The sequence below is a fragment of the Osmerus mordax genome, chromosome 14 (assembly GCF_038355195.1).
Source record: "Osmerus mordax isolate fOsmMor3 chromosome 14, fOsmMor3.pri, whole genome shotgun sequence".
In the NCBI taxonomy this organism is placed as follows: Eukaryota; Metazoa; Chordata; class Actinopteri; order Osmeriformes; family Osmeridae; genus Osmerus; species Osmerus mordax.
Genome location: NC_090063.1, coordinates 10,915,137 through 10,932,923, shown reverse-complemented (window position 1 = coordinate 10,932,923; position 17,787 = coordinate 10,915,137). Strand labels below are relative to the sequence as shown.

At 42.0% G+C, this 17,787-nt stretch overlaps 3 protein-coding genes across 3 annotated transcripts; 1 reads left to right on the top strand and 2 right to left on the bottom strand.

Annotated features, from left to right (window-relative positions):
• Nucleotides 1-673: 673 nt before the first annotated feature.
• Nucleotides 674-7,938, top strand: LOC136956251 (ATP-dependent RNA helicase DHX15). The gene is made up of 14 exons (XM_067250136.1): nt 674-833; nt 2,002-2,350; nt 2,600-2,793; nt 2,978-3,137; nt 3,540-3,758; nt 4,016-4,183; nt 4,351-4,437; nt 4,561-4,710; nt 4,855-4,963; nt 5,087-5,278; nt 6,075-6,197; nt 6,383-6,573; nt 7,080-7,249; nt 7,443-7,938. Exons 1-14 carry the CDS (start codon nt 772-774, stop codon nt 7,558-7,560), a joined length of 2,292 nt encoding a protein of 763 aa, XP_067106237.1. The 5' UTR covers nt 674-771; the 3' UTR covers nt 7,561-7,938.
• A 109-nt stretch (nt 7,939-8,047) lies between these two features.
• On the bottom strand, nt 8,048-11,421 carry LOC136956729 (solute carrier family 22 member 7-like). Its single transcript, XM_067250704.1, has 10 exons — nt 10,991-11,421; nt 10,646-10,749; nt 10,332-10,486; nt 9,830-9,998; nt 9,567-9,690; nt 9,309-9,418; nt 8,941-9,155; nt 8,755-8,863; nt 8,443-8,649; nt 8,048-8,302 (listed from the first exon to the last, which is right to left on the bottom strand). The coding sequence occupies exons 1-10, from the start codon at nt 11,363-11,365 to the stop codon at nt 8,221-8,223; spliced, it is 1,650 nt and encodes a 549-aa protein (XP_067106805.1). The 5' UTR covers nt 11,366-11,421; the 3' UTR covers nt 8,048-8,220.
• A 1,684-nt stretch (nt 11,422-13,105) lies between these two features.
• Nucleotides 13,106-16,563, bottom strand: LOC136956871 (solute carrier family 22 member 7-like). Its single transcript, XM_067250896.1, has 10 exons — nt 16,183-16,563; nt 15,931-16,034; nt 15,118-15,272; nt 14,691-14,859; nt 14,463-14,586; nt 14,244-14,353; nt 13,938-14,152; nt 13,740-13,848; nt 13,411-13,617; nt 13,106-13,214 (listed from the first exon to the last, which is right to left on the bottom strand). Exons 1-10 carry the CDS (start codon nt 16,561-16,563, stop codon nt 13,106-13,108), a joined length of 1,683 nt encoding a protein of 560 aa, XP_067106997.1.
• Nucleotides 16,564-17,787: the final 1,224 nt, after the last annotated feature.

The following is a 17,787-nucleotide window of genomic DNA, read 5'->3' as shown; positions in this document are numbered from 1 at the left end:
TGTTGTTTTTTTTTTGTTTTTTTACAAATATTGATATATAATTGACATATTGAACGTAGGTTACAGTAAGGAGAAACATACTCAGTATAGGCCTATCATTATCACGTCAGGTGATTTATAAATCGTCTTTTGCAATGGTCACTAACCAGTTCGATGGAGAAATTGCGTGTAATCACAACCATTTCTAAATTCTCTTTTAGTAATGTTGGCCATTAGCCCATGGTGATAATTTTTCGTTACGTATCATGCCCGTTATTTTGACAAAATAAATGGAGAAGACAATTCTTCAGTCCCAAACAAGTTCTTCATATAGAATGGGCAAACATGTTGGACTAATAAACTGTCCAACTTCAGCCGTTCTGCAAAAGTATGATGATTATAAAGTTAATGATATCCGAGCTGATAACATTTTCCTTGCTGCATTTTCAGTGCTTTCGATTTTTTTTTGTGCTAATGTCTGGACCCATATATTAGAGTACAACTCTCTGAAGTATGTTGACATAATTATGTTGTAGACGACAGTTAGATCATTGAATAGTTGTTCAAATATATGCTGTATTAGAGCGAGTAGGATTTTCTGGTTGTATTCCCAGTAGTAGGTAGCAGACAGCATTGTTGTCCCTTGCTTGATGACGCAAAACACAAGAGCAGAGAATTGCTTCCGGTGACGGAAAGCTAGCTACCAACAGTAACTACGTTTGGAGCACCTGAATACTTTTAATGAATCTTTTGCGTAGGTTTTAGGTTTATGTTGCTAGTGTGACGTTCAGTATGTCTAAAAGACACCGTTTAGATTTGGGAGACGATTACTCCACTAAAAAGAGATCTGATGGGTGAGTTTTCCGTTGCTTTTCATCATACCGGCGGAACGGGCTAGCTGCACAGCAGCACCAGCAAGTGAGCGACCGAACAAAGCTAGCTAGCAAGCAAACATTACACGAGTCGTAGATTGCTAGCTGCAGATATTATCTGGAAACGCTGCTTAAATGGTTGTATGTTACTACCGAGTGGCAGATCTACCAGTGATACCAAATATTATTCTTGTTAAGTAAAACGGTAGCGAGTAGTACATTTCCCCCATAAAACCCCTGACGTTGTTTTCCAATGACCAGTTAGCTTGCTAACTTCGTATATGCTAGCTATTGCCCGCGCAGTCGGCTTTCTTGCACGTGTGTTGTACTAGTACTCCGCGGCCTAGCCAGAACCGCTAGCGCTACCTAGCTAACACTAGCACGGGTTGAAAATATATGCCATCAGCGTAGCAACAAAACAACCATTAACATTTGAGTTGTGCTAGCTTGGTAGACATTTCTAGTGAATTGCTAAGGGACAGTTTAGGCCCAAGTTGTCAACGGTAGCTAGCTAGCTAACGTAAAACTATTTTAAATTGCCTAGCCACATAACAGCGTCCCAGTGAATACAATGCATCAAGTAACACTGACAAACGTATTCAATGTAACATCAAACAACCAAACCAGATCAGTCCAATCCACAAATCCAATTAATAATGAAACGACACATATACAACAAAATATACAACGTATATATTATTAAACTGAAAATATTTTTTATGATAATGATGTTGAGGATGCTGTTCTATGAAGCTGCCTTGTGGCTGTTGCTTAAGTTCACATGAAACTATGCATCATGTGCTGTCAAATCAAGAAGTCCTCCACACCAGTTACTTCTTGCACAGTCCTTTTCAATATAAACTGTCTCGATGATGGGGGTCAGATGTCTGAGCGGTTAGGGAGTCGAGCTATTAATCAGAAGGTTGTTTGTTCGGCCGTGCAAATGACGTTTCCTTGGGCAAGGCACTTCACCCTACTTGGGGGAGAATGTCCCAGCAGTTACTGTAATTCTCTCTGGATAAGAGCGTCTGCTAAATGTAAATGTAATGTAAATGATGATGAGGTTTAATACAGTAAAATATGTGCAGGTCTGTTCCTTGGATTAGTACAAATGCAAAAACTTTATGGTCTGGATTTTTCTTCTTTACAGAAAAGACCGGGACCGAGACAGGGATCGTGACGATCGTTCCAAGGACCGAGACAGAGATCGCGACAGGGACCGCGACAGAGACCGAGATCGGGACCGCGACAGAGACCAAAAGCCACCTGGAGTGGCCCCCATCATGGCTGGGGGTGGGATGCCCCAAGTCAAGCAGATGGTCATGAACCAGCAAATCAACCCCTTCACCAACCTCCCACACACACCGCGCTACTACGAGATCCTGAAAAAGAGGCTGCAGCTGCCCGTTTGGGAGTACAAGGAACGCTTCAACGAGATCATCACGCGCCATCAAAGCTTCGTGCTCGTGGGGGAAACCGGCTCTGGAAAGACCACGCAGGTATGGTTCAGTATTCCTCTTAGATGATGCAGCACTACACAAGTAAGTTTGCTTTCACACTCAATAACAAAAACAAAATATGTTAATGACATAAATTAAATGACGGTGGTGGAGGAGTTACTCATCCCAGAATGTACCGCAAGAAAATAAATATATCCACTTGGGAAATGGTATCAGGATGTCATCAGTGCATCCGTCCCTTAAAGCTGGCCCACACCTCACCAGTCCTGTATATAACCCCTTCTCCAGATCCCCCAGTGGTGCGTAGACCTGGTGAAGGGAATACCTGGGCCAAAGAGAGCAGTGGCCTGCACCCAGCCCAGGAGAGTGGCAGCTATGAGCGTGGCCCAGAGAGTGGCAGACGAGATGGACATAATGCTAGGACAGGAAGTGGGCTACTCCATTCGATTTGAAGACTGCAGCTCCGCAAAAACGATACTGAAGTAAGTTCCATGTTTCTAACGGAAATGGGATCGATTGTCTCAAGTTCCAAACAGAAAAATCTGTAATGCTCAATTTCAATCATATTTTTGATGAGTGTATACTTTGTTAAAATATTACGATATACCAAATGATAAAGTTCCTCTCTTGGTTCTTGGTTAACTTATGTGACTGTCCCCACTCCAGGTATATGACAGATGGTATGTTGCTTCGCGAGGCCATGAACGACCCGCTGCTGGAGCGATATGGGGTGATCATCCTGGATGAGGCTCACGAGAGGACGTTGGCCACCGACATCCTGATGGGTGTTTTGAAGGAGGTGGTCCGCCAGAGGTCGGACCTAAAGGTAGGGCTGAACAACCCTCAAGCTTCATTTGGATTGCTGTTGATTCAAGAAGTGTGTCGTGTCTGAATCTGTTCAAATTTCACATGGATAGTTTTATCAACTGGTTCCCTCAAGATATTTTATCCCTCAGTTATGTTATGCCAGGTTGCTTTGCGGTGTCCTGTCTTAAGAATTTCAGTACCCAGTCTGACCCTGTGTTGTTCTGTGCATCTGACAATAAAATACTTGAACTTGATATTTTGATCGTAGTGAATTGTGGGCAGTTGTCTATTTTGATGCCACAAAGTATCAGGGGTTTTCAAACAGGTTTGAAAATCAATAGCTTTGTTCAACCACACACTGTCAAAGAAGACTTCCAACATCACGTGGTCACAGTTGTAACTGTCGCCCTTTCAAACCCAGGTCATCGTCATGAGCGCCACGCTGGATGCCGGAAAGTTCCAGGTGTACTTCGACAGCTGTCCCCTGCTGACCATCCCGGGGCGCACGCACCCTGTGGAGATCTTCTACACCCCGGAGCCGGAGAGGGACTACCTGGAGGCCGCCATCCGCACCGTCATCCAGATCCACATGTGTGAGGAGGAGGAGGGAGATGCCCTGCTCTTCCTCACGGGTCAAGAGGTGAGACACAGCTTCCTTCCTGTGCAGACAACATCCGTCCAGTTCATTTGGACGGGGTTTTATTTAGTGAAAGAAATGATGAATGCGGAATATAGGTGTTCTTGAGTACCTTTTGGAAATTAGCTCTTGGGGTAAACATTTCCTTTGCATAGGAACCCTTGTCAACTCTTTTGCACCCTAAAACCCTCTGCCTATTTCATGCATCATTAGACATATCCAAAGCGAAACTTTTATGTTTCATCCAACCTGTCCTTAAGGAAATCGACGAGGCCTGTAAAAGGATCAAACGCGAGGTGGACGACCTCGGCCCCGAAGTGGGAGACATCAAAATCATTCCGCTGTATTCCACGCTGCCCCCCCAGCAGCAGCAGAGGATCTTTGAGCCCCCGCCCCCCAGAAAACCCAACGGTGCCATCGGCAGGAAGGTACGTTCTCACCCCTCGCTTCATTTACCCAACCGGACGCAAGAACCCAAATCGGTGAACGAGTTAGCTCAATACTGGTGTACAGCTGCCATCCGTTTATTTCCTTTACACCATTTCGACGTCAATGTGGACTTTAGCCGACTGAAAGCCTGCCCGTCTCTTCCCAGGTTGTGGTGTCAACAAACATTGCTGAGACGTCCCTCACTATTGACGGTGTGGTGTTTGTAATCGACCCTGGTTTTGCCAAGCAGAAGGTGGGTACCTTTTTTTAAATTTATTAAATAGTTAATGTAGCCGTCTCCAGATACTAGATCACTTCTCGTCTTCTAATGAGTCCTGTTGATTTCCAGACACATGACACCCTGTGATCTTTCCAGGTGTACAACCCTCGAATCAGGGTTGAGTCTCTGCTCGTCACGGCGATCAGCAAAGCCTCGGCCCAGCAGAGGGCGGGCCGTGCTGGCAGGACACGCCCAGGGAAGTGTTTCCGTCTTTACACTGAGAAGGCTTACAAGACAGAGATGCAGGTATGCAATCTATCTTGGGTAGGAGGAGGAGAGGCCGACTGATGGTGTCATAGCAAAGCACATGCACATTTTAGTCGTGTTTGAATCTTTCTTATTGTCTTTCACTCACTAAACCTCTGTCACACCTTTTTCCGTTTATAACAGGACAACACATATCCTGAGATTCTCAGGTCCAACTTGGGATCTGTCGTACTGCAGTTAAAGAAGCTGGGTATCGATGACCTGGTGCACTTTGACTTCATGGACCCGCCAGGTGAGAAATGGATCTTGGATGCGTACTTGCCCCTTACTTGTGGTCATCCCTTTCTACATGTAACTACCACCCATGTAAACATTATACCGGGAACCACCTAACATGGGCTCGGAACTCCCCCAGCCCCTGAGACTCTGATGCGTGCCCTGGAGCTCCTAAACTACCTGGCAGCACTGAACGACGACGGTGATCTGACCGAGCTGGGCTCCATGATGGCCGAGTTCCCCCTGGACCCTCAGCTGGCCAAGATGGTCATCGCCAGCTGCGAGTTCAACTGCTCCAACGAGATCCTGTCCATCACTGCCATGCTGTCAGGTAATGCCCAGGGCTGGCCGGGCACCCCCCCCCCTCCCCCCCCCCCCCCCCCTTGCCCAGTGCCCGGCTTAGTAGGCAAGGGATTGCTATTGGGTCGTTTTGATTTCTTCCCCCTTTTTTCGGACTTCAGAACAAGCTGCAAACTAGTAGCTCTGTTTCACTTTAGGGGATAATGATTTCATCAGGAGGCATTAGTGGCCATACACTTTTGTAGCAAAAAGGATGTAGAGCGTAATGTTGGTCTCATCTGGTGGTAGACCGGATGCCTATAGATTATTCTTTGACTGTTTTCTGACCGAATGGGCAGGGCAGGGACCACTTCCACGGATTTCTCTTAGATACGCTTAGACAATCCTTCTAATTGTTTACTAAATGTTACACTTGTATTAAATCAAACAGATGGGCAAACAAATAGATGTTACGCTGGTAACTCTTGTCACCTGGCAGTGGGAATGTTACTTTTAAGTGTTACATTGTTCTTACGTTTGAATGCACTGCCTAACAATTTGCAGGTGTGTGAAAACTCTTTGTCTTACAGATGTGGTTGGTTAGGTGTTGAGCGCTCCTCCCCCCCCCTCACAAGCTAGTAGCCAATCATCAAGCAGTTGGGAGTGACCATGAGAATGACATCAGAGCCCCCCCTCTCAAATGCGTCCCTTCGTCCTGCTCTGCCCTACCCCTAAGATCTGTCCAGTCCAGTCCAGTGCTCTAGGATCATAGGCCTTTCTCCTGTCTGTGAATTGCTTGACTCATCCCTGTGGGCGGCTGTGTTGGGGCCCATACCAACCTTGTTTAGTCCCACAGTGCTTCGTCCGCCCCACTGAGGCTAAGAAGGCGGCGGACGAGTCCAAGATGAGGTTTGCCCACATCGACGGGGACCACCTGACCCTACTCAACGTCTACCACGCATTCAAACAAAGTAAGTGCTGACATCTACAGTGCATCCTGAATAGGACACCAATGGGTACTTTGTATCTGAACTGGTCATGTTTTCTTAAATGCCGTATCAGTTCATTGTAATATTAATGATGGAAATTTCGAATGACACATTAGCATTTTTTTCCTAATGGAAAAGTTTTCAAATGTCCTGTCCTTTCCCTCCAGACCATGAGTCTAACCAGTGGTGCTACGACAACTTTGTCAACTACCGGTCGCTGATGTCGGCCGACAACGTGCGCCAGCAGCTGTCCCGGATCATGGACCGTTTCAACCTGCCGCGCCGCAGCACAGAGTTCACTAGCAGAGACTACTATATCAACATCCGCAGAGCGCTCGTCACTGGCTTCTTCATGCAGGTCAGTGGGCGTGGTTTATCAGCAACACATTGAGACCAAGGTTTCTTACCTTGGTTTAAATCTTTAGGATTAAGAGCTTGTGGGCTGCCTTAAAGCTAGGATAGGTAATGATTTAAGAAGCACTTTTTGTCATATTTGCTGAAATGAACTTCACATCCTGGTAACAATCAATTAATCAAATACTTTGACAGTAAAATAAAATGAATCTGATATCTGTGGCCATCGCAAGACTAATAAACACTGTCAGTCATAGCGTTCAGACCGAATCCAATGATTGGATGGGCTACTTGCCTGTCTACCTACCTACCTATCTGCACGCAGTAGTCACGCAGCGCATTCATGTGTTTTGTGGGAGTGTCTTTAAAGGGACGGGGTGGGATATTTTGGGGTGGGATATTTTCAAACCGAAGCCAAAATGTCTAGGTTCGCCAAAACGTAGCTACCCTGCCTTTTTAATAAAACAGTTCACATAAAAATGCTAATGCTTCTCTTCTGGAATGTTCCAGGTAGCTCACCTGGAGCGGACGGGTCATTACCTGACAGTGAAGGACAACCAGGTGGTTCAGCTGCACCCGTCCACAGTCCTGGACCACAAACCAGAGTGGGTGCTCTACAACGAGTTTGTCCTCACCACCAAGAACTACATACGCACCTGCACAGATATCAAACCCGAATGGTATGTATATGCAGCCACCGTGCACATTACAGACTCATAGTCTTTCATTAGTTTTGTCCCTGTACAAAGTAAAACACGTGGTACCTTATGTAGTATGGTGTGGAATTAATTGTTATTCGTCATTTCATGTCGGGTTGTTTCTTTTAAGTAGATAATAGTAGATCATAATCTTTCTTAACACTATGGTCTGCAGGTTGGTGAAGGTGGCCCCTCAGTACTATGAAATGGGAAACTTCCCACAGTGCGAGGCTAAGAGACAGTTGGAGCGGATTGTTGCCAAACTCCAGACCAAGGAGTATTCTCAGTACTGAGCACCAGCAAATGAGGAGAGGAATACTCTAATTCTAGAAAGAGCTTGGCGCAGTTAAACTTTTAAGTTGTACTATTCTATCTTAATGTTTCCGCCATTGAAAATTTGATTTTTATAACTTTTCTCAGTTTGCTGTTTTTCCTTTCGTCCTTTTTGATAGCAAAGTGTACAACTGTTAGCATCTATGATATTGATTTCAATGGCAAATATTAGGCTACAACTATCAAGATTTTCAAAAGGAATACAATTTACAGGATAAGCATGGAAGCTCATGTGGATATTGTTGATGTTCCTCTAGAAAATTGTGAACCCTGAAAATTTCACTTGCTTAGATTGTCCTTGTTTCTTCAATAAAGAAGCTTTGACTTGTATGGATTAATTAAGAGTTTACTGTCTTTTGTAATAAAAATCTTCTTTTTCCTTTTTTGAAAAAAATAAATCTACTTTCAAATCTAATGTTAACTACAATGATTTCTGGACCAATATGTGTAATAGAAATTGATGAATAACAAGATTTATTTCATTTTCATAAAGTGAAAGCATTCAGATTAGTGATAAAATGGTAGTTTCTTAAATTGCATTTTTTTTTTTTTTTACATCCAGTGCACGTTGGTTCATGAAAGTAGTCTTCAGTAGTCAAAATACACTTTTCTGTGACTTGTCAGAAAATGTTTTCTGTCTTGTTGCTGCTCTTGGATCTGAAGAGGGTTTGTGCCATATCCACATCTGAAGATTTAGCCAACCTAAAAAGAAACAAATGCATTTAGAAGTATATTTGATGTAAGTATATTTAAAACGTAATTGCCTTAATATCTAGCGTATGAACATGTTATCGATAGCTTTAAAAAATAATTTAGCTGCTTTCTGATGGTGACTTATGTACCCTGATTCCTCAATATCTTCAATGGTCTCTGGCAGATATCTGTCCCTGGTTTCGGGGAGCATGCTTGCTACTGCTCCTCCCAGGATGGCCAGCAAACACAGGACGACCTGGGGTAGATCCCTCCACACCTCCTCCAACATTAAGATCAGCGGAGCCACCGACACCCCCAGCCGGGCCAAGAACGAGTTGTAGCCCATGCCGCTCTGTCTAAAAGAAATGGTGAGTTTTGTTGAATGTTTTTGTCAAAGAATTTTGTTGACACAGCTGGGTTTGACAGATGTTTTGTATGTGTGTCACAGGGGGGTTGTTTACCTCACCACAGTAGGGTATAACTCAGAGCTGTACAACACAACGGTTACGAACGAACCTGCTGAGAACCCTTTCCCAATAACCGCCACAGTTGTCCTGACAATCGGCATATCTGAGAGGCAGTGAAGGAAAGGGAATGACCAAGGTGAATTGTAGGCAATGAACACAATGTAGCTCTTATAAACAAACCTCTGGGAATGAAAATGTTGGTGGCGAGACAGAGCCCAACCAGCAGCAGCGTGCCGACTTCAGTGTTTCGTCTGCCTATCCTATCCAGTAGGTAGTACACTGCGAGTTTGGCAGGTAGCTCAATTAGACCATACAGAAACTGGGTCAGGTAGATGTTGACCCCAAACCCTGTAATGTTGAAGCTGATGCCGTAGTATGCAGACGCCACACCGAACCTTAAAGGAGGAGAAACTTAATATTCTGCCACAGACCCCAAAATATTACTTATGACTAAGCATCCAAGGCCTTTTGTACGTTGAAAGTGTAACTTTGATAACATTTCTACCTTTCAGGGGTAAAAAGCTACCAAACCGATATGAAGCACTCACCACACTATGCCGGTACACAGAGCCAGTCTCCTCATTTTGGGGGTCCTCACCAGATCAATGTAGGAATATGTTCTGTCTTTTCTCTGAGTCACGACAATATTGGAAAGGGCCTAGGGAAAAATGTAGTCCATACTCAAACAGTGATGCAATACTTTTATTTTGCCTTCAATGCTTGGTATTACATACTGTATGGGTGAAATTTGGTGAGGTTAAAAATCTACTATACATGCTCATCTTCGACACTCTGACTTAGCATACCTCTGGTTTCAGGGTAGACTCAAAGCCCCCCCTGCAATTAATCTTGGCACACTGGCACAAATAAAACTGAGCTTCTGCTAATTTTCCATGGGCTATGAGCCACCTGGCAGACTCAGGAACCCACCTATTGGAGGAAGCAATATGATGAGCCTGATTAAGTTAGAAAAACATTCTGTTGATAACACCTTCAACTGTACAGTAAACGGCAAAAACAATTCAAACATTCACTACAAACTATTGTATAAGAAAGACCTAGGTCTGACCTCCAGGTGAGGATGGCCAGGGCAAGAGGTAAGGTGACCCAGATGGTCAGCCATCTCCAGTCAGTCACACAGTAGGCAATAAGCGGCAGCATAGTGTTCCCAAATGACCATGACAAGCTGTCAATAACGCCCACTAGCCTTCTGTGCTTAATATCCACCCACTCCACACCTGCGGACATAACAGATGTCCTTAGTGGCACACCAGTGTATGAGTAAATATTAAAACACTTGTTTGGTTGAACTGGGAATGTGTATCTTAATTTTCTTTAGAAATGGCTTGAATATTGCTCATATATCCACCAATGTATAGATATAATGCTATCTGATTCTATAATGTTAGAAACCTATTCTCTTTGGTGATGTCAGGTTTGTCACATGCTGAAAATGCTGTTGGCAATACCAACTTCATGTAGATTAAATGCATCACCTATTTAGTGTAAAATGACAAACGGATATAAGGAATACAAAAACTACATTGTAATAGGTAAGCAAACACACTCACTGAGGACTGTGGAAACTATGACGATGCCTGTGATGCCGAACCCCGTGAGGAACCTGAGCATCGCAAACATTCCGTAGGAGGTGGAAAAAGCGCTGGCCACACCAAACACCATCGCAGACACATAGGACACCAAAAGCATAATCCTCCGGCCAAACCTACAGAATAAAGACCAAATCTGTAGCGCTGAAAGTTTAAGCACGTCATACAGTATATTATTTGAGAATAGTCATTTAATTTATTACTTGACTTCAAGTAAATGTGTTGCATGGTTTCTTTACATGTTGGTGACCTGAAGTTGATGTTACAGTTATTACCTGTCACTTAGACTTCCAAATGTCATTGCCCCAAACATCACGCCCAGAAAGAATATTGTGACTGTTGCCTTATTTCTCCCTTTTTTATCACACACCAAGTCCCACTTGCAAAATAGAAATGTACATTTAAGATGGTACAGACAATGTTTTGTAGAAGCAAAACATGAAGACACACAAAATAATTTCTCAAAGATCTATCACTATTTTACACATAACTTATATTTTACAATCATATGGAATGATACATACACACACAATGGAGGTTGGTCATAAATAAAAGTGTCAGTACACACTCATCAACAATACCACATACATTATAAATATATAATCAGTTCAAATCTTTACCTCTGTGGCCAGCGTGGAGGTGAAGGTGCTGTGGTCATATACCCATCCATTCTGACACGGAATTCTGTCTGTATTAGTCATGTTGGAGGTGTTGAATAACAGTTGATACTGGGGTTCTGGAAACATCTCACAGGAGCTTGGACCCCCATCCTCCTGCTGTGGGATACTGACTACCAGTCTCTGTTCCTGGGTTAGATTTCCAAAGACATCATCCAGGCCACTGAGGGCACAGTGGTGAGAAGGCACTGCCGTAATAAAATTGTTTAACATAAAGTGACAGGGTAGTGTGAAGCGACCAATGAAACTGATTATAATAAGGATTATCTGGAACTTTCCAAACCCATTAATATCTAAAAGTAAGTCTTCAAACTTCATTTTCGTTTGTCAGCCTAAAATGCTCTGCTATCTCTACTCTGTCTCCGTCTCTTCTCTTGTTCTTTGAATCAACAAAATACAGATGATCTTGATTCCCTTGCGCGTAGATTAAGACAAGTTTGTTGACGTAGCTCAATCGTTGACTTCACTTAACCAAAATAACAACACAGGTGTGTGAAGCAATGCTTAGATTCATTTAAATTGGTGATGTATTCAATAGGAATATATATATATATATATATCAGGATTTTCTGAATTCCTCAAATGTATGCACCATTTTGCAAAAATACAGACAAATTCTGACAAATCTTATTCACATGGATTTGACATTATATAAATAGAAATTATACATTTAGCTCAACCCCCCACACCATTGTTGGGGAAAGGGGAGTGGGAGAAGGTAGATTTAGATCATGTGGAGAGACAAATAACAGTTACTGTAATAGTAAGGGCGAGGTCCCCACTGGACTAAAAAGAATAAAAAAAATACAATATATATTTATATACAGTATAATTTTACATAAGAAAAGTCTGTCCCGCCCCACTGTTTTCATCTTGCAACACACAGTAACTCACCTCAACACCCATGTGACACACAATTACACACTTCAACAAATGTAACACACAAGTTTACATTTGTCAAAGAATAGCCCTTAAAAATAAAATAGGAAATTTTAGGTTAGGTTAAACCTAAAAATTAGGTTAACCTTTCTTTGCTTTATTATAGTCAAATCAGAAATAAATGCAATGGCAACTCATACAGCAGAAAAATGCGAGTAAAAACATGGTTATAATCATTAATTTACTAAATTAAAGGAAGGGTAGGTACATTTTGCAAACCTAGCAATTTTGGCTTGAGTTTGAAAGGATTCAAACCAAAATATCCCACCTACTTCCTTCAAAACCAATCCCCCAACACACATGAATGTGCGCTGCCTTACTGCTGCTGGGGAGGTAGGCAGGTAGACAGACAAGCCGTCCAATCATTAAGTTTGGTCCAAATTAATGATAGGTCATGTTTATTACAGTCCTGCTATATGCCCACAGATATCGGATTTATTTAATTTAACTTTATTTTAATGTGACACAGCAACAACATCATACATGAACTTTGTAGTTCATATATGAACTACAAAGTTGGTTGTTCTTGCAATCTGCAAAAATTATGTAAGTGCCAAAAAAATATTATGAGCTTGCTTATGCTTAACACAAGCATATTTTGCTGCCAGTGCAGATGTAAGTGCAAAAAAAATATTATGAGCTTGCTTATGCTTAACACAAGCATATTTTGCTGCCAGTGCAGATGTAAGTGCAAAAAAAATTATTATGAGCTTGCTTATGCTTAACAATGTTTTGTTAACTTAGAGGGTCATCACTAGCGTCAAATGGTCAGCACTAGTGAAGCCATTTATACTAGAAACAAGTCCAATTCAATTTCAAATCTAAAAACAAGAGGTATATAAACAGTTTTTGCATTGCATAAACATAAATTTAATTGTGTTTACTCTGCTTGCTTTATTGCAGTCAAATCAGAAATGAAAAACAATGGCTGCTCAGACACTCATACAGAAGACAACAATCCAAATGAATATATTGTTATAACCAGTCATTTGGAAATTAAGTTCCATATAAACTTCACAGTGTTCATGCACATTGTTAATTCATCGTTCTTAAGAGACAGCTGTTTGACATTGATTTCATATAGGCCTACAATGTTTCGTGTCATGTAGCACAGTCCTGTTACATTGCCTCACGTAGATTCATCTTCTCTTCATCATTTTCATCGCTGAAGTTTTCTTTATTTAAATGTTGTCCCTCAGTTTGTTTTCGACCTAGTTTGGATTCGGCCCTGTAATGTGAATCATTTGATTTCGTTCAGTAGTTCAAAGATGAGCTAAGTATCCTACACGGTTAATTTTATCTGGTTGGGACTCTAGCTTGTTAATGACTTCTTGGCCTTTCTGAACATGGCTGTCAATTATTCTTGACAATGTCATACTCTTCACACAAGAACTAACACTGATTCAATCACATTTTTACTGTACCTAGGTTTCTCAATATCCTCTATGAACTCTGGAAGACAAATGTTAAGAGTCTCAGGCAGGAGGGAAGCCACCAAACCAGAACCAATGGCCACCATACAAAAGATCACCGCCGGCAGACGCTGCCACACATCCTCCAATAGAAAGATGAGGGGTGCGATGGACACTCCCAGACGTGCAACAAACGCAGTGTAACCCAAACCGTTCTGCCTGAGCAACCAAATGAGAAAGTGTAGAGACTGAATCACTCTCAGTGAACAAATGACATACAAAGATAATCATTACATTGAGGGGAGGAATGTAATGATTGTACTGGTTTGTTGGTGACTCACCGTACAACAGTTGGGAAGAGTTCAGTGGTGTAAAGATAAATGATTGTAAAAGATCCTTCTGATAGGCCTTTTCCAATTATGGACACAATGGCACTAAACTCCCTCATGTCTAAAGAAGTAAAAACATGATGGCAACAACCGTGAGGCATCATTAAGTAATTTGGTCCTAAGGATACTTGTGAACAAAACCTTTGATACCTTTTGGGATCCACATGTTGATAAGTAGACAGAGTCCTGTCAGAAGAAGGGTCCACACTTGTCCAGGTTTTCTGCCAATTTTGTTCAAAAAGTAAAACACCCCAATCTTGCCTGGCATCTCTATGAATGCGTAAAGGAACTGTGTGAGGTAGATGTTCAGCCCAAACCCAGTGATGTTGAGACTTATTCCATAATATGTAAAAGCAACTCCAAACCTAGGGCGGACAATAAGTGAAAAACTTACAAGAGGCGCATCATCTTTCCTTGCCCTGAGGCTTTTAAAATATCACTTCACGGCCGACTTACCACACAATGCCTGTACAAATAGTAAGTTTCCTGATGTTTGGAGTTCTCACCAGGTCGATCAAAGTGTACTTCTTATGACTCCTTTCGGCTGTCACTGACTTTACAAGCATCTGTGTGGCACCCAGGTTAAAGAAAAGTTTTAACAATAGTTGTGTTCAAATATTGCTTCTAGATATCTAACTGTACTTTTGATTTACACTTGTGTAAAATTCACTTTACCTCTGGTGTGATGTCAGCCATTGGCATGGATCTTTTGTTAATATGGGCACATTGTCTAAGGAATCCATGAGCTTTTTCTGCTTGTCCACTGGCTACCAACCATCTGGCAGACTCTGGAAGCCACCTGTAATGACAGGAATACTTGATCTAAAAACGATTTCTAAATACAGTATGTAATGTACCCCAAAAATATAAAATGTGTTGTTGAACACATTTGCAATTGTGTACCTCCAGGCAAAAACAGACAATAGGAGAGGAGAGGTCGCTGCTAATATCAGCCTCCGCCAGTCTCTCACAAAGTATGCAATTCCCACTAGCAGCCAGTTTCCAAGCGTCCAATCTAAGCTCACAATGACACCAGCAAATGTCCTGTGATGGATGTCAAACCATTCGACATCTGTAGGTAAAAGCGCATTTGTGGACAAGATTAATGTGATAATGCAATAACTTGTTAATGTGTACATATACTAACTAAATAAAATAGTATTCTTCTGCAAAGGAGAATATCAAAATCTTTGTATGCTATGTGTGCATAGTTTTTAGCCAAAGTTCATGACACAGGCACAATTTAATCATTAATTTACTTGATTAAACTACTAGTATTATAGTAATATGTTCTCAATTAAATGCAAAATTGAATAAAATGTTATCATACTTAGTACAAAGGAGATTATGCTAATTCCAGCAAGAGCGAATCCAGTGAAGAATCTCATGATAACAAACATTAAGTAGGAGGTAGAGAATGCACTCATAGTGGCAAATGCCATAGATGACAGGTAAGACACCATAAGCATGGTTCGCCGTCCAAATCTTACAGGGAAAGAATATTTGATACCAATTAGTACAAAGCAGTGGCAATCCTGATTATGTGTGCACAGTTGTAAGTAATAAGTGTCTTGTGGAATTTTAGACACAGCACACTATTTTAATTGATATGCGAGTTAAGTGCTTTAGCAAAAACGATTTGGTCAAATCCAGGAAAAGCCTGCTATCAGGTTCTAGGTGTGTCACTCAAAGTAACAATGATTTCAACAAGCTTTTTTATACCTTCTTGTAATGATCAACAAAGGACTTTGGTATTCTTACACATTTTCATCTAAAACTGTTAAATGCCCAAAAGTCACCGCTTCCTTGGTGTTATCAGATAATCTCAGCTGGTCAGTCATTTGTAGACAGTATCAAAGTACAAAATGGGGATGATATCAATCTGTCCTCAGAACAACATTTCAGACATATAGAAATTATACAAATGAGATATACACCAATATATAAAACAGGCTTCACTTTCTCAAAGTATTATTTAAAATTACAGCAGAACCTAGTTATCATCAGTAATACAAATCTAAATACTATTTTCTCTGTCCACTTCCTCTCTGTCCACAATCAATGGTCAACAAAAAAAAAGTTCTGTCAACATGTTTGACTGGATAGCTGACCTGTTTTGTGTATATACAGTTTCAGTCCATACCTGTCACTGAGGAACCCAAACAGAGGGGCTCCGCACATGACTCCAATGAAGAAAAGAGTGGCTGTTGCTTTGTTCATCCCTTTACCGTTGCACACTAGGTCCCACTTCAAAAATAACATTTAATGACAGATCAAGGATCCTTGCATCTACAGTGCCACTAAAACAATGTTTAACTGGGTTGTCAAGTTTTCTATCCAAATCATTGAATCACATTTTATAATGCATAAAGCTTATGCAAAGAAACATGCTTACCTCTGTTGCCACAGTGGATGTGAAAGTGCTATGATCATATACCCATCCATTCTGACACGGAATTCTGTCTGTATTAGTCATGTTGGAGGTGTTGAATAACAGTTGATACTGGGGTTCTGGAAACATCTCACAGGAGCTTGGACCCCCATCCTCCTGCTGTGGGATACTGACTACCAGTCTCTGTTCCTGGGTTAGATTTCCAAAGATGCTCCCATTATCCAGACCGCTGAGGTTACAGTGATGGGAAGGCATAGCTGCAATAAAGTTGTTTAGCAAGAAGTGACATGGCAGAGATAGTCGCGATATGCTTTGAATCAGGATTATCATGATTTGAAACTTCCCACATCCATTGATTTCCGAAAGAACATTGTCAAATTTCATTTTTAAATGGTGGTTGGCACCGCAAGACCAACACAGATACAGTCAGTTTATCCAAGTAGCTTTTGACGTTGACAAATAGAAGATGAGTGCATAAGATAAGAACCTTTTCTCAAGAAAGCTCTGCTTTTGGCTCACCTCTCCCATGTGGCCTCCTACCCCTCCCCTTGGGTCACTCACCCCTCCCCTTGGGTCACTCCCCCTCACCCCTCCCCTTGGGTCACTCCCCCTCACCCCTCTCCTTGGGTCACTCCCCCTCACCCCTCCCCTTGGGTCACTCCCCCTCACCCCTCCCCTTGGGTCACTCCCCCTCACCCCTCCCCTTGGGTCACTCCCCCTCACCCCTCTCCTTGGGTCACTTCCCCTCACCCCTCTCCTTGGGTCTCTCCCCCTCACCCCTCTACTTGGGTCTCTCCCCCTCACCCCTCCTCTTGGGTCTCTCCCCCTCACCCCTCTCCTCTCTCTAGTTTCTTTATATAACTATTTTCTACACGGTAGTCTGGAAAGTATCTAGAACTTGCGACAAAATCACTAAACTGGCAACATTGGGTACAGACGCATAACTATGAGTACAGTTGTTCTTCTGTGATATAGATTGAACTTTGAAGTCAGACTAACAACCATTTACCAACAGTCCAAATATCCTACTGTATGATGAACAATTTGGAGGGACATTCATGCCTCTGTTATCAATCCATGCAGAAGTACCTTTTCACAAAATCATTGAATCTCACAGAAAAGGTGTAATGAATACAAATGGTTATACATTTGTCTTAGTCTCATTATAACCACTAGTGCACAGTGCCTGTGATGGAGTCAGTGATTAAGAGGTCAGTGAAACACACAAATACATATTACTTGAACTATAGATAGGGCCTGTGTCAAAGTTGGTGGCACACACACAAATTTCTCAAATTATAGATATGGTTTAGCATTATTCTGTCGTCATATGCCCGTTTGTGGATCGCTATATCCATGCCTCAAAAAAACAACCAAGGAGGCTAAAGTGGTAGGAAATAGTCCCCATGTCTGTGATGCAGCTGGTGATTATAATGTTGTAGCACATTTGCAATGTGCAGGCAGTTAAGTAAATATTTATCTAATATACTTTCATTATTTTATTGTCGAAATGCTTATCCAAACAACGTCAATCGTGGCACGGCACTTCGTTGGATAATAAAAAAGACACCTGCAAAAGAAGAACTTTGCAGAGCGCCCGGGGATCGT